The sequence below is a fragment of the Cataglyphis hispanica genome, chromosome 14 (genome assembly GCF_021464435.1).
Source record: "Cataglyphis hispanica isolate Lineage 1 chromosome 14, ULB_Chis1_1.0, whole genome shotgun sequence".
NCBI classification, from domain to species: domain Eukaryota; kingdom Metazoa; phylum Arthropoda; class Insecta; order Hymenoptera; family Formicidae; genus Cataglyphis; species Cataglyphis hispanica.
The window spans coordinates 3,488,241-3,504,396 of record NC_065967.1 but is presented as its reverse complement, the minus strand read 5'-3'; the positions used below and the strand labels follow the sequence as shown (position 1 = coordinate 3,504,396).

The following is a 16,156-nucleotide window of genomic DNA, read 5'->3' as shown; positions in this document are numbered from 1 at the left end:
TCGCTTCCCGTCATTTTTAACCCTCGTTTCTCATCCCCCGTAAAATCGCTACGAATAACGGAGGATATTGAAGTAAGAACGGAGAAATATAGAGAGGATACATCCACCATTATCTACGGACAGTAACAACTCCCTGGACGTACGTCGCATGGATGGTACTCCAGGTTGAACTAACAAAAGAGATATTCGTTTGCTTGCGCTGCGTAAATAAGATTACACGGAAGAACGATGTCCCTTACGAGATTTTCACCATGGAGAGTCTGGGATAATTATTTTTATACCGTATTAGAAAGAAGTAATTTAAAGTCACGCACAAAGTGTTTGTAAAAGTCTGAAAAATGCTTTTGTAAAGCGCTGCCTCCTTTTCTGTTTATGACAACATTTTTACCGTTCGTGACGAATTTTCTAGATTTTTCGAGACGAGTAGTATTTCTGAAATCTGTTTCGCAAACTGACATAATACACGTTGAGTAACAAAATATATGTTAATAAATGAAATATCGAAAACATTTGTGTCATTTATATACATATATATAGAGTCACTTCGGGAGGCTTTCACAATAAATTATATAAAAAAATATTCTGTTACAAACTTCGATCTTTACGAACGCATTTCTGACATTTTATTTATTAACAAGACAGGTTTTTACGACAACTTTTTAGACAGTTTTTTTTAACATCCGCCAAATAGTTCGTTACAAAAACCGATTGCATAATAATTTTACTTTTCTGTGTATTTCATCATTATATTTTTAGAACTTAAATTCCCTTTCTCGTAACTTCCGCACTGCTGCAAATTCATTTCGTCATAAAATTCCACATTCAGAATAGGTATTCATTCGTATATGTATTCGACATAAGGACACTTTTTGTCGTTTATCTACCGGGAATATCGTTGAAAGGATCGGTATAACCATTCCTACTACGAAACTTGCTCCGTTTTACACGACGACATTCGACTCGGTTTAATTAGTCGCGCGTTCATTGGAAAAAATCAAATTTTATAAACGCGTGAAATCAGACAAAGACCTTCGCTGCGCCAGTATGTCAAAGCGCAAAGAAGATCGAAGCGTGATCTCTCGACTCTTTTGACACAAACGGAAGTGAAAACTTTATTACTCGTAATTAGAAAAACGCGAGAGTGCGTAAATAAAATGAAAAAAAAAGGGAAAAAAAATAACTGTTGTAATATACATATGCTCGCAATTGAACAGAGACGATTATTATTAAATTATATCGTACGTAAATTTTTGTCGCGATTAATGAAATCTTGATAAAGAGTATTAAAAAACTAAAGAAGCTTTATGACCTAAATGTAATAAAAAATGTTATTTTCAAAATACAGCACACAGCTGCTTACGATACAAAAATAAATTTCGATAATAATTAATATATATATATATATATATATATATATATATATATATATATATGTTTATATATGTTTTATTTATATATGTTCATTATCTTCAAAGTAAACTTCTATAGTAAATTAATTATAGTTTTTTTTAAATTATAATATGTTAAATTCAGATTGCGGGATTCTTTAATTAAATGTAATGTACGTTTAATTCTTGCTAAAGATAATGTAATTTACTCGGTTATGCAATCTATCTTAATTCTTGTGTTTAATTGACTAAATTCAAATTTCTGTATTATTCCAAATCTACGTCGTATATCACATTAATTATGTATAATATGTATATTTACTATTAAAAATACTATTTTCATTGCGTAATTTGCAGTGCAAGTGGTTATGCAATTATTTTATCGTAATTTAATCGTTAATTAATGCCGTAACCGGTGTTTCATCAAGCAGCTGCAAATCATTTGAATATTGAAAATCTTGATAAAGGGGTTTCGACGAGAGAACTTGCCACAGCATTTCGCATAGGAAATATTTTATATCACGTCGCGTTGATGCCGGCGTAGAGACACACAATTACGTGATTTACATATTTTAAAATCATACATAACGACTGTGTTTTTGCATTTTAAATGTAACGTAACCGAAATGTTGAATCACACAAAAACAGTGTGCATATTTTGATACATGATACAAGATGGTTCAAAATTTGAATTCATCTTTAATATAACAAGATATTTGATTAAATAAATTTCTTATCTTAACAACAATAATAAAATCAACAATAATTTTTATAAGACATTAAAAATAAAAAGCATTCCTATTTCTTGATTTCTTGATTATTCTTTAAGATTTTCTTTTAATTAAGGCCCCTCAGTTATGGAAGTAGTAAGAATATTGAGAAATTACCAAAGAAATTGATATTTTTTTTATTGAAAAAAAAAAATCAAATTACTAAATAATCTATGTGCAGAATTTCGAAACACTCTGTATATATCAGTCGACATATTTCCATACTTGCGGTAACACATCGGGCAATATGAACGAGTACTTAGCGTGCAATCGGGCTATATAAATGAGTATTTAGCGTGCGATGTTTCTGTCGCGTATAGACCGTTGCCTGACCGCGATACACAACTTCAGGAATGACGGTACGATATTTATCAAGCGCCTTATCAAGCAATGAACCGAGCATGCTTCCCGTATCCTCCGATAGACAACGGGATATTCCGGTTGTGCGAAACGAAAGTGGAGCGAAACGCGTTAACGATCTCCCTCTCACGTTGTTGCAAAGTAATCGGAGTCGCATTCGTTAAGCACCGATCGACACGTCGTTGTCGACACGCAAGGCAAATGTATTATATATACAGAGTGATTTCAAACGTTCTTAATCAAAGTTTCATCTAGCGATTATCTAGCCCAATTTAAAATCGATTCTTATGCGCAACAAATATTTAAAAAAAAAATTATAATTGTTTATTCTTTTTTCGCATGTTTTAATTTTTAACATCTATTCAACCATTTTTTTTACATTCAAAAAATCTCCAAGCAAAATTTGTCGATATATTTCTGAAATTTTAATAATAGAATATAGCATTTTACATTATATATATTAATTTTCATTAGAAGGCTAATGTAGAAAGGGGTGGCTTATCTTAACCATATAATTAAATAACCGGCGTTAATCTGTTTTAAATAGTCATTACGAGTAAATGACACGATAGTGTAATAAATCTGTATATGATGTTAGTACGCGAATTAAAATAAATCCTAACAATTATTTCATAAATTAATCTTAATTCATGATTGTTCGCGTATTATATTATGATCACTTTAAACAATCTGCGAGGAACATTCTACATCGCATTTGTAGTATAAACCGCGTTAGAGAACCCTCTGGCAGTAGCTCCATCCAATCTGTCTCGTTAGATCGCATTCCCTGCCTGCCTCCTTCCTGTAACCCGTTCGACATGATCGACACCCTTTCCCCGTCCCTTGACCTCGCAGCACGACGGTGCAGCATCGACCGTAACGGAGCATCTAATCTCATCATCGACGACGGTCTCGGTAAACGTCAATATCTGATTCGATGTAAGTGACGACCATGCGTTGTCAGAAGCTAGTCGCGGTAATCTTGCAAAGTGCAAGAATACTCAAGAAATCTCGAATTGCACTCAAGAAGCACATCGCTTTACAGAGAATTTTCTCTTTCAAGACAATTGAAAATTTCTTTCTGTTTCAATTCAATAATGATGCTCTCTGATCAATAAATTCTTGCATTTCTTAAGAATTTTACAAAAACTTGAAAATAGTTAACAAATAAATATTATGTAACTGTTGTCGATAAAATTTTTTCTAAACCGTCGCACACCATAAATCACTTGATATCCATCAATTTTATATTTTTATATTTTTCCAAAGAAAAGAAAAAATAAATTAAATTTTATTTATAAAATATATTTTATGATATTATATTTTTTAATATTATTTTTTATAATATATTATATTTTATTATATTTTATAAATTAAATTTAAAAATTTAATTTTACATAAAAATTTACCAAAATAATTATTATTATATCTGAAATAATCGAATAGCTTCAATTCTTTTTGATATAGACGAAAAACTTTCTTTAGAGCGAGACTTTCTCGATTTCGCTCTCTTGGTATGAAAAGAAAAAAAAAAAACTGGCCCACTTACCTGTCCATAGTTGTCGAATCCGTGCTCCTGGGCGATCTCATCGGCAGCCTCCGCTCCGCTGGGCACGTAAACTGCGAACTGATTCGAATAGATTGGCACTGGTCTTTGCCGTGGTCTCGGTTCGGCTCTCGCGCCGGCCAGCAGCGCGCACACAATCAACAACGTCACCCTGAAGATCATGTCGTCGACGACGAGTGACGACGACGGGTCCTATAATCGTCGCGGACGATATTTCCGGCACTGATAGAGCACGCGTCGCGACTGACGTTTCGAGACGTTACAAGACACGTGTCTCACGCGTACGACGAATTTCGCGATTTAATTTTGCGATCGAGCGGGCGACTTTTCGCGAATCGATCACGATTCTCGACAGAACTCGCGAGTCTCACATCGGATCCGCGCACTTTACTTCCGCGAGAACTCTGGATCGAGAGAGAGAGAGACGAATGCGACGGATGCTGACGGATGAAGTCGTGTCACGGGATGAAGACGAGACTCACTCTGCGCCACGAGTTTCGCTCGTCGTCGTCGTCGTTGTCAGCGAGACAGCGATCCGGGGTTGGTCTTATCCTGCAACACAAAGACGGGGAAAACCACAGGTTATAGCCAGTGTGCATTCGCGTCACGCGCGCAAAGTCGGAAGGACGCGGTGGGAATTCTTGCGGGCGCGTTGTGTGATATTAATTGTTACCGAGGGAGGGAAGGGAAGGATAGTTCGTTTTTCCTGCTTCTTGACGCGCGCCCCGCGGATTTGCATCACAATGTTTCGCCATGAGCGTGAACGCGAATGTTTGCAAACTTCCTTCCTCTTCCTCTTCTTCGCGCACATTTGCTACAAATATTCTTCCTCTCTCTCTCTCTCTCTCTCTCTCTCTCTCTCTCTCTCTCTCTCTCTCTCGTTTCTCGAACGAGAGAAAGAGGTAGGAAAGAAACAAAAACTCACGTATTATTTAATAATCGAATCGTTTGTTCGCAAAACGATGGCGTACGGTGATGCAATTGTTTTACAAATAGCCGAATACGTAATAGCCAACTGCGGCATACTTATTCATTTAGCGCGACGCGTATAAATAAACGTATTATATCGTAACAAAATGCATAGAGCGATAGAATGATTATGGATGCGGCCGTCACATAACACAACGCAATTAAACTTGCGTAGGCGCGTTCGCGGTAATCCTCGGTTAACCGCTTAATAAATGCCATTACAATGACGGATTCTATCGTCCATTTTCCCTATTTGCAATTAATTAATAAAGTTTGATATATCTATTTTAGTTAGAATGACGTAATGATAAGCAGAGCGATCATGTGTTCTTCCCCGTTTCAGGAAAAAGTTCGCGAAATTTTAAAGCGCGGAAAGAAAGTTCACGCTATAATTTCGGAATTATGTAAAAAAATGATTTCAAACTCGTAACGAGGCGATATCGATCGTTACACAATCGAATTGAATTCGTCGGCAGGAATAAAGAGAGGAATTAGAGCGAAACTTGCTGAAACGCGAGGCAAAATCTTCCGATGATCAAATTTCGATTGTGATATATATATATATGTATAGTCTTTAGTAGCTACTAAAGTTCGATAAGTAACTGGTAGACTAGTAAGGCAAAAAGAGAAGTCTGTTTTCAAGGCACTGTCGATAAGTTAAGATGAAATGAGCGAAAGGCCGAACATGAGTTTAAAGTTGATTGGACTTTCTCACGAAACCGTTACCGCTCGTAATAGTTATTCGAGAAATAAGCTAAAACACTTAACCGATACGATTTATGTGCGTTATAATTCAAGAAAGAAAAAAATGCTATAAAAAAAAATGCAAAGCGTTTACAATTACTTTGGTCTAACTTGGCACAATTACCGAGTAACAAATTTTATTGCCGTCATTCTATTATTAGTTAACGTTATCTAATTCTATTAATTATCCTAATTCTATTCATTAATTATTACTTATTTGAAACAAGCAAACGCAATCATAAGGTTAAATGACAGTTGTGCAAAAAAGATTATAATAATTTACATTTATTTCGTCGTAATGACATCAGTCGTATGGCTTTAATTTAGCAACGAGTCAAATGCAAATTAATCTAGTACTAATTGTGAATCCAGAAATTAGTTACAAACTCTGAATCACTTGAATTTCATTTGCTGCAAGTTTCGTCGAATGTAAGTTCGCGAAAAGGGCCACTGACTAATGCGGGAAAAAGGCAAACTCTTCTAGCCACGAGATAGCATCGACTAAAGACAATAAAAATATATACCGAATTACGAACAGAATTCATCTTTCAGATAGAGTAATTCTGCGATGGCGCGCGCGCAATAGCGATGAAACGCGTTACATTATCGCATCTTGTGCCGATCTTATCGTTCGCTGCTTGCGTTCTCGGTAGCTTCAAAGTGAATACAGCGAGATACAGCGAACAGGACGAACATTACATGGCCATACGTTCGTTCACCTTAACTCATTAAGAGCCGAACGTAAAATGAGACGTGAGCCTTTGACGCAAGTCATGTCAGACAGTTCGCTTTGATAATAAATGAAATGCTACTGGAATCGACAAATGCATTGCAAATCGGATATCAAATTAACTATCATCACGAACATCGGAGAAATTATGAAGCTAATTTATTTAACATATGAATTTTTTGGCGTTATATACGACGCGTTTGCTCGACAAATATACGCGAGAGCAGTACCGTGCGAACATATTGAGGTGAAAATTTTATGCGTCAACGTAATAAAATTCATCGCGCACAAATACTGCCTGTTTCTATTTGTGGAGTATCCAGATGAATGAATATCAAATGGATGCATTATTCGGCGTTGATTTTAAATAAACAACGAATAAAGGCGTTTGTCGAATATGAATTTCCATTATCAACGCAGAAAATAAATCAAAAGCATGCACTCATTATAAAATCTTCTTTCAATTTTATTTCTTCATTATTGCAAAAAATTCTGTCATAATTCTTAAAATTTTTCAAAATTTTTAATAACGCAGAAGATATTTTCTGAAAATATAAGTATAAAGAAATTTCAAATTTTATGAAATTTAAAAGAAAAGATTATATTTGTACAACTATATAAACTTTTTTAACTTATTTTTATTTCGTATTTTATTTCATTATTTTTTATAATTTTATTATTTGAGACATTATATTATTATTTCATTATTTTTATTTTTATTATTTTTACTTGTTTTTAATTTTATAAATATATATATTACACACGCGCGCGCGCGCACACACACACACACACACACAACACACACACACACACAGAGAGAGAGAGAGAGAGAAAGAGAAGAGAGAGACACATAGCATACATACATACATACATACATATCTCTTCAACCGATTTTTTTTTCTTTTTTTATTAATTTTTATTTCCGCGTCAACATATATCACTAAATACGAAATATTATTTGGAATTGGCATATTGCCAGTTGAAGAATTTCATTAAGTTTACATAACAGCTGACTTGTTATTCGTGCCGTTCATGATGTATGTCATCTTTATATGATTCGTTGTTCGATAATACGAATTCGACAAAACTTTCGCAAACTCTGACAAGTCGAATTTTAAGATTTAAATGTTTCCAAGATGAATCTAATCATTTAGAAACGACAATGTTTGAAGTAGCTAGCCGTAACACATGATGTTTGAACGAATATACGTATGTACCAATTTCAATGACGTTTTCAAGATTCTCTGTACCATTTTTAGCACAAAATATTGCTTCAGGAAAGTCTTCGAATCGCGTTCATGTTCCTATCTGGCTGTACATTAAATCGTATGAAATACGATGTTAAGACGAAGTAATTAAATAAGCATCTGCGCATTTTTATGTTCGTTTGAAACACTTATGAATTCACAAACGAAGAAAGGAAGTGAAACTTCCTCGAAGAATTTCGACATAGTCAACAACTTTATTATTGAAATTGTACAGATAATTCATTGAAAATTCCAGTTTATCTCTCAAATTTTTAAACTCGTAATTATAAAGTTCAATTGCTAAATTAAAAAAAAAAGAAACTTTAAAAATAAAATTAAATCTAGTTTCCCAGTAGTTAAGAGAAAACAATGACCTAAGTGCATCGAGTATTCTACAAACCTTTGCCGGTACTTAAAAAGAAAAAAAAATCTACGCGTAAACTGCAATAAAATATCAGATACGTTTATGTATATATCTATTAAATACAAAGAATGAGACGTCGATCCGAGCACGTTTCGCGATTACGAGGGCAAAACGTGAGAGTATCTTCTGTCATGTGCTACTTAAATTGCGAAAGCCACTTGCATGACACTACTATCCGCAATTACGAGGACCGCGTACTTCGGCGGAAGGCCAGCGAAGAATATAAACTCGTCCTGATGAAACTTCGGAGCTCTCGCTTCCGTGTTAATGTTCGCAGAAGTTAAATCCCGAGTGAATACAGGTCGGCAATAAAGCGCTTCTAGGCAGGGGTAGCTGCGTTTACCAGGGAAAATATGGTCAGCAAGATCGACGCGGAGTTTCTCGCCCGAAAACAGGATCACTCAGCTGTTTACGCTTCTCGCGATATCGCTCCATTTCACGTGATGTTAATATGGAATATTTAATTCTTGCGCACAATGTACATCACATGCAGAGGAAATCTTATTAAATAATTAATTTATTTTGTAATTATATAAACAATATGTATGTAAAAAAATACGCGCGATGTATTATAAATTGATTTCCGTATAAATATATATCGCAAATCTAAAGATTATATACATACGTGAGATTGTAAGAAAAAAAAATTAATTAAAAATCTTCAAAAAATCCTATTTTACGCGATTCTTAATATTTAGATTTATTTCGCAGCTAAGTAAAACCGGATTTAATTATCGGACTACAACAATTATTCGTCGAGCACAAAGAGTAAAAGAGGCGTCTTCGCGCTTGCATCCTCGGATTCCATGGAAGTCAAGACGAACGACAATGTTGGAGAATGCTTTCCAGCAATTAAGCGTTCGTAATCTCTCAGCGTTCCAAGCAACTCTCAAGTCGCTCGTAAAAACTCGCAGAGCAGATTTCTTCGGGCGACAATGTCGAAGGTTAAAAGAGGATAATACGATTGCTGCTTCCTTTGACCCTCTTTTTATCTTTGCCTCTCTCTCGATATAATAATTTTCTATTTAAAAAAGAAACACATGTACGTGGCTCGTATAGGATAAAAGCCACAAAAATTGGAGCCGTTATGTTATACATAAAATCCCGATACATGCCGTGCTTTCATGCGTTTCTTTCGTCGCGAAATTTTACTATTTTACATGAATATATATCCGCTCGCGTCGCGAAAAGAATTACCGATGATCTGAGTGAGTTAAGTGAATCACAAAATATAAAGGAATTCTACAATGCGTTAAAAGATTTAAGAAAGATCGTGATTAGATTCATGCCAAAAATGAAATATATCAATTACGCAATTTTTTTTTTTTAATATTATGTTAGAGATTATTATATATATGCGTGTGTATGTTTTATAATATATTCTTAACGCATAATATATTTAAATTTTAAAACTATATTTTTAAGTGTTTTATTTTTCAGCTAAGTATTCTTTTCAGAATAATCTTTTCAACTGAGATGTTCAAGCTATATATAATGGTAACTGACATTTTCATGGCAGAGGTTAAGAGTCGCGTGCGGTCTCCTGAAAATAAATGGCACGCGAACCAGACCTCAATTCAGTGATATTAAATGCGATATCAAACGAAATTTTTCGTGATTAATTTGTGGGCCGCATGTATTGCGCTTGTGATAAATTATACTTAATATTACATATCCACAATCAGATGGCTAGATCATTTACTATCTAATATTTCATAGACCTGTATTACGTCGCGCAATGATAAGGATGCAAAAAAGAATATCCTAAACTCGTTTCAGCGTACTATATGGACAGCCGTTTGTTACAACAAAAGCTAACGCAAACAATGTAATTTTTTTAAATATTACATATTTGGTTCTTCCATATACGCGAGATTCTATGTAAAATTCTATTTATAGTATTTCAAGGAACGATACTTTTTTTTTTGTATTTGTTGAAAACAGATGCTTTTTTCGTACGCAATAGTGACTCCCTGTACCGTATAATAAAAATTTATAATTATTTTATAGTTTCATATCATCCACACAGGTTGATATTTTCGCGATGCATTTTTATTCTCAAAAGCGAATAAAGCGCACTTCAGAATAAATATTTTGCCGCAAACGATGTGCATAACCGTGTATGGAGCGGACCCGATCGAAAAGTTGAGGGCAAGCCCAGGAAAAAAAAATGGAAAAAGTGTTACGAGTACATTGCGCATATGCGCTTCCGCGTAAAATGAATTTCGTCCGACATGAATTTGTATGCACTTTTTTCAAAAACGCTTTTGTGTGTGAAAATAGGCGTTACGCGTTGGTGAAATGCATCGTGCGTGCATGAAACGTAAGACAATTAATTGCAACTAAATGTCATAGCGGATGACATGGAGGTACGTACTCGCGAATCCCGCTCTGTCAGCAATAAATTTATTATTTCGCCTGATACTCAACTCTATATTTTGCTCTTAAAATTCATTCACAATTTCAACTGACAATGAGAATCAGATAGTTTGCATGAAATATAAATATAAAATATGCGCATAAAATATAACAATATTGGTTTTAAATTTTTTCGTGCAAGATAAAATTAATATCTTAATATATTAAATTAATAACATTTTAGATCGTAGATGAACTAATAACATTATAGATTGTAGATAAAAGAAAACCTATTGACTGTTCTAATAAAAATCTAAAATTCTAATAAAAATAAAAAATAATCAAAATTCGAATAAATCGGAATCTAATATATCGATAAAATAAAACTTTCAACAGCTGGAAATTTTTAGCTAAGTATAAAAGAATCTATGACCATGTTTTAGGGATGTAAATAAGGCCTTGTATTGTCATATGGTATGTATTACTATGTAATTATAATTTATAAAAAACAGATTTCTTTTTTTCGTGTTCTTTCATGTGAAACAATTTGATTATACAGGAGTATGTCAATTTTAAACATCGTATGCATATTCGCTTATAAACTGATAAATATATTCAACATATCAGCCTTTGCATAATAAATTATGTTATGTTAATAATGTCACAAATCTTAATAACATTCGAGTTTTATATACCGTAAAGAGTTTAATAATAATAAAATAATATATTTCTACGATACTTGCATCGATATCTATATATTATATACTAAATATTTCAACAACCTACAGTACAATTTATTCAAAAATAAAAGTGTCATACGGTTTACCTCAAATTTTATATTTCATATATGTCACGGAACATTTTATTCATTTCGTGTGTGTATTTCTACGCATATCAGATATAAAAAATTGAGGTAAATCACATATATAATATTTTTTAGAAAAAAATTGCAAACAGATATGGTTTGGAGAATTATTCTATTGATTCAAAGAACTTCAAAAAACAATACTATAATTAACTATCGTTAATTATAATATTGCATCGATACCTGTTTTGTACCGATTCTGCTTTACGCGGAAATCATAGTGAGAACAATGATGCGCTGTTTTTGCACGCAATCTAACTGATTTATTTTCCGAAAAAGTGATAAGATCTTCAAAATTCTGTTTAATTTTAAAATATAAAAATTTTTTATATTTAAAAAATTCATTTTGTAAAAATTCTTAAAAAATAATATATAAAAATTTAAAATGATTTTCAAATTATTTTCAAAATCCTTTAATGCGGGAATTTAATATATACGCGCGTCTATTTTTATAAAATACTTTTTACCCTTAATAACAATTTATTTCTAAAATATTTTCCCCTGTTACGGAAATTTCACGTTAACTAAACCTTAAACACACTTTAAGGTTCTATTTTTTTAAGTATTAAACGCGGAGCGAACCAAAAATTTTTTTTTATTTAATGCACTAGAGGCAAAAGAGTGCTTACTGTTCTCGACACTCACGCGCAATTTTCCACTTAAGTTACAGTCTTCCCGGTACGGTGGTACGGTTAAAAAACGTGAAAAAAGATGAGAGAAAAGAGAAGGAGTGGCGACCCGGTTGCGTCAAGATGGCAGGAACGGAGTGTACATCACGAAGGAGTTGGATCGCGCGAAAGTGTACTCTGTCGTGCGCCGTAATTACGCAGTATTACGAGCGGCGTTACCACGGGGATGTTACGTTAACGCGGTTCATGTTGTACGTGGCGCGCGCACGCGAATTAAGAAGACGGAATTAAAGCGGAGCTGCAAATTCATTCGCGCGACTGGCTTTACGACGACGCCGACCGAGATAGAAAACTCCCTTTCACACAAGTCGTAATTTTCGCCGTATTTGCGCGGAGGAAAAATTTTGGAAATAATTCTATTAATCTTCTCTTATAGACAAACTCAAAAACGCAAACTCAGATCCTTAATTTCTGAAACTCTACATATTAAAACTACTGATTGACATGTAAGAATTTGAATAGATTCTATATAATTATTGTATATGTTTTTTTGTGACTTATAATCGCGAGCAATGAAAAAGAATTTATAAAATGATATTTTTTTAATGAACCTTCGACGAAACATCACGATGAATTCTGTCGTGAATCGTATATAAACGAGTTTAAAAGACACGAGAGAAAAAAAGAGCGACAAAAAAGTTTTGGAAATAATTTTATTTATCTTCTTGTAGACAAACTCAAGATCAAAAGCAGATCTTTATTTTCCAAAATTTTTTAAAACTACTAGATTGGCATGTAAGGAACTTGAATAGATTCTACGTAATTGTATAATTATTGTATATGTTTATGGTGTTTGTAATCGCGAAGGAAAAAAAATTCTTTTCAATAAAATAATGTTTTTCGAACGAAGTTTCAATGGAAACTCACGGTGAATTCTGTGGCGAATCGTATAAAACGGGCTTAAGAGACACGAGAGAGGAAGGGCGCCTGCTCTTTTCTAATGCCCGCATATTTCGCGACACGTCGGGCGAAGAGACAGTGACTCAACTCGTGCTGCGCGCGATATTTCTCGCGCGCGACGTTTCATGCATACGGCATCGATGACGATTTTTCAGCGATGTGACTTCCTCGCTGCTCCACTGACGGATTGATGTACTTGCATTTCGTACATTTATCATAAAAGATGAAATAAGATGATCGAAATCTTTGCAAATATAATCTTTCCTTGCATTTTTCACTGCAAACGCGCACTGTTTATTATCTATCAAAAACTTTGAAAATTTACTAAATAGATATTAATAACTTTTTTTTACTTGCAATAAGTTATCGATTAGTTACAAATTCCATACCAAAATATTCAAAAATATTCGTCAAAAATAGCCAAGGGGCAATCTGCACATGGCATTTGTTATATTTTCAATTTATAGTATATAGTATATTAGGTTACGTTCATCATGGTCGGATCTTAATTTATGTACATAATCATGTACATATTATCGCACGCGAGGAAATCTATCGCGAAGCGCGCGCGTAATAAATAATTCCTTCGTTAATATTACCATAAAAACGAAAAAACTAAAAAAAAAAATAGTTTATTTATATTCCGTGCATCAAAATTAAAACAAAAATTAGAAAATATATCACATAAAAAATATCCAAGATTTATATACTCTTTTTTTACATAACTTATACTATAATTGTTTTCAAATATCCTACTCGCATAAAATAAAAGATTATATTAAAACGAAAGAAAAACATTTTTAAATAATGTACGTAATAATATGGCAGTAATTAAAAACATTTATTGTAAAAAAAAGCGATTAAAAAATATATAACGAGATAAAGATATTTTAAACCAAGATTAAAATAAATTAAAAAGACAAAGTTACGTAGTGATAATCCCGCACTAATGTAATATATGAGCCAGAATTTCACCGATGACTCGTATTCTTAAAAAGTGTGAGCAAGGTCGACCTCGATTTTCAACGAAAGCAAAAAAGACGAGAAACGTATATGATACGTAACCTTTCGGCAGAGAAATTTCGAATAAACGAATACGATTGCCGATTAAAAACGCCTCGAACAAGCGAATAAGCATTTCTTATAAAACAACTCTCGCTGCAAGAAATTATTGCCGAAGGACGAACACGTGCGCGCGCGCATACAGAGGTGAAAGTCTTGACAGAGTAGTTGGGATACATGTTTAGGTGTCAGCTGACGGGAACGAAGACATGAAATAACGAAATGTCGACAGATTGCGATATATCGTAATTAAGATAATCTCCCGATCGCAACCCGGAAGTAAAAAGAAATTCTTTTTTATATATAAATATTTTATCGTATTTTTATAAATAATTTTTCGTATTTAAAAAATGTGACGATTATTTAAATAGTTTAAAAAGATATAAAATAAAGCAGCTATAATAATAACTTCAACTGCGTAAGATATATGCGAACAAAGTGAGACAAGTTGAGATAAGTCTTTGATCGAACACATGGCCGTGTTTTTGGCACACATTAAATACGGCGATAATATTTAGACATATCAAATGCAAAATGCGCAAAAAACGGAGTTAGCGATCGGCAGAACGAAGGATTATCGAGACGACGGCTAACGTCACGTCAAAGGTGACGTCCGGTGACCCGACGTTCATCGGATGACTACGCGCAAAAGATATAAGTACTTACCAATGTGACGAACGTCCCACGTTTCCACGTAGTCGATGATAGATTTTCAGGGAAATGAGGTTATGCGTCGCAAATTCGAGAGGACACGGCAATGTCACCAGATCGGCGCGAGATGTATCACGAAAAAGGCTTCTACTATCTATTGACAGTGCACTGTAGCATGTTTCTCTTCCGGCGCGACACAAGATTGACGTCGAATAGGCGATTAGACCGCCATGTGCGGATGAAAAGAACGATGTAGAGTTCGCGCACTCGCGCTATTATTCGTTCGAACGAAAGAAGAGACAGAAATAGAGAGAGAGAGAGAGAAAAATAGATGGAAAAGAGACACGACCGAATTTCCTACCCGACGGAAACTAACCCGATCGCGCGCGCGTCCCGTACCGCTACCAATGGGTGTATCGTACCGAGCGTAGCATCGCACACTGACTGACTGTCCTCGCCGTTCACCAAGGCGATAAACAAACTCACCGCCTGCCACTACCACGCCGCGACTCTGCGCACGCTCACCTTCTCCCGAACGTGACTTCTCGCTCCCACTCGCGTACCTCACGCGTCCCGCTCGCGGTCCTCGTCACACTGAGCGCTAACTCCCACCCGCCATCCGCACGCGCTCCACCGCTTACCTCATGACATGCGCGCGCACTTTCCCCCTCTCTTCCACTCTGCAGCTGGCGGGCGCTACGCGAAATGCTGCTGCGATCTATGTTTCCTTTCTATCACTAACATATATTTTACCTCTTTTACTGCTTTATTCAAAATTATCGTTCACGATTCTGCCACCTATTGTTGATAACATTGTAAAAATAGTCTCAGCAAATTTAGCTATGCAAAATATGAATTTCATACATAATAAGCGTAATCATAAAACATTATTTAACAGAAACGATGTGAAAAATAATTAAAATATGATATATGTATAATGTATATTTTGATTTAAAACTGTATTATTCTTTAAAAGAGTGAAAATAATATAGTTTTAAATATAAAAATATCTTTAAATATCGTAAAGATTTACCTTTATTCTTATACTGCTTATTATTAATTAAACTAATAATATGAAATGATCAAAATTCGGCGATTCGGATATATTTTAATTTATGGTTTACAATTAATAATAAATATGCAAAAATTTATGTAATTATTAATTATATGACATACCTGGCGATATGCACATTTCATTTTCGCTGCATTTCGATGAGAGAAAGATGGCGTGATATATAGAAAAATTTCAAACAAAATTTTACAGGTAAATGATCGATATCAAAGTGTTTTGTCATATTGACGTATAACACAATAATATTTGCATTACAACGAACATTTAATACTTTGTTACTGGCAATAATTTTTTCTGCGCGAGGGATTAACTTTTTACACGACACTAAATCTCGAAAAATACGGAGCGATTTAGACGCGA

General features: G+C 34.2%; 1 protein-coding gene across 2 annotated transcripts in view; it reads right to left on the bottom strand.

Moving 5' to 3' along the window:
• The window catches only part of LOC126854678 (furin-like protease 2), a 303,257-nt gene extending 287,943 nt beyond the window's left edge, over positions 1-15,314 (bottom strand). For both annotated transcript variants that reach the window (XM_050601627.1, XM_050601628.1), the window contains exons 1-2: positions 14,740-15,314; positions 4,068-4,637 (exon numbers count right to left, since the gene is read on the bottom strand). In XM_050601627.1, coding sequence (XP_050457584.1) covers positions 4,068-4,247 — 180 coding nt within the window. In that variant the 5' untranslated portion in view covers positions 4,248-4,637; positions 14,740-15,314. The remainder of the gene's footprint in view (positions 1-4,067; positions 4,638-14,739) is intronic.
• Positions 15,315-16,156: the final 842 nt, after the last annotated feature.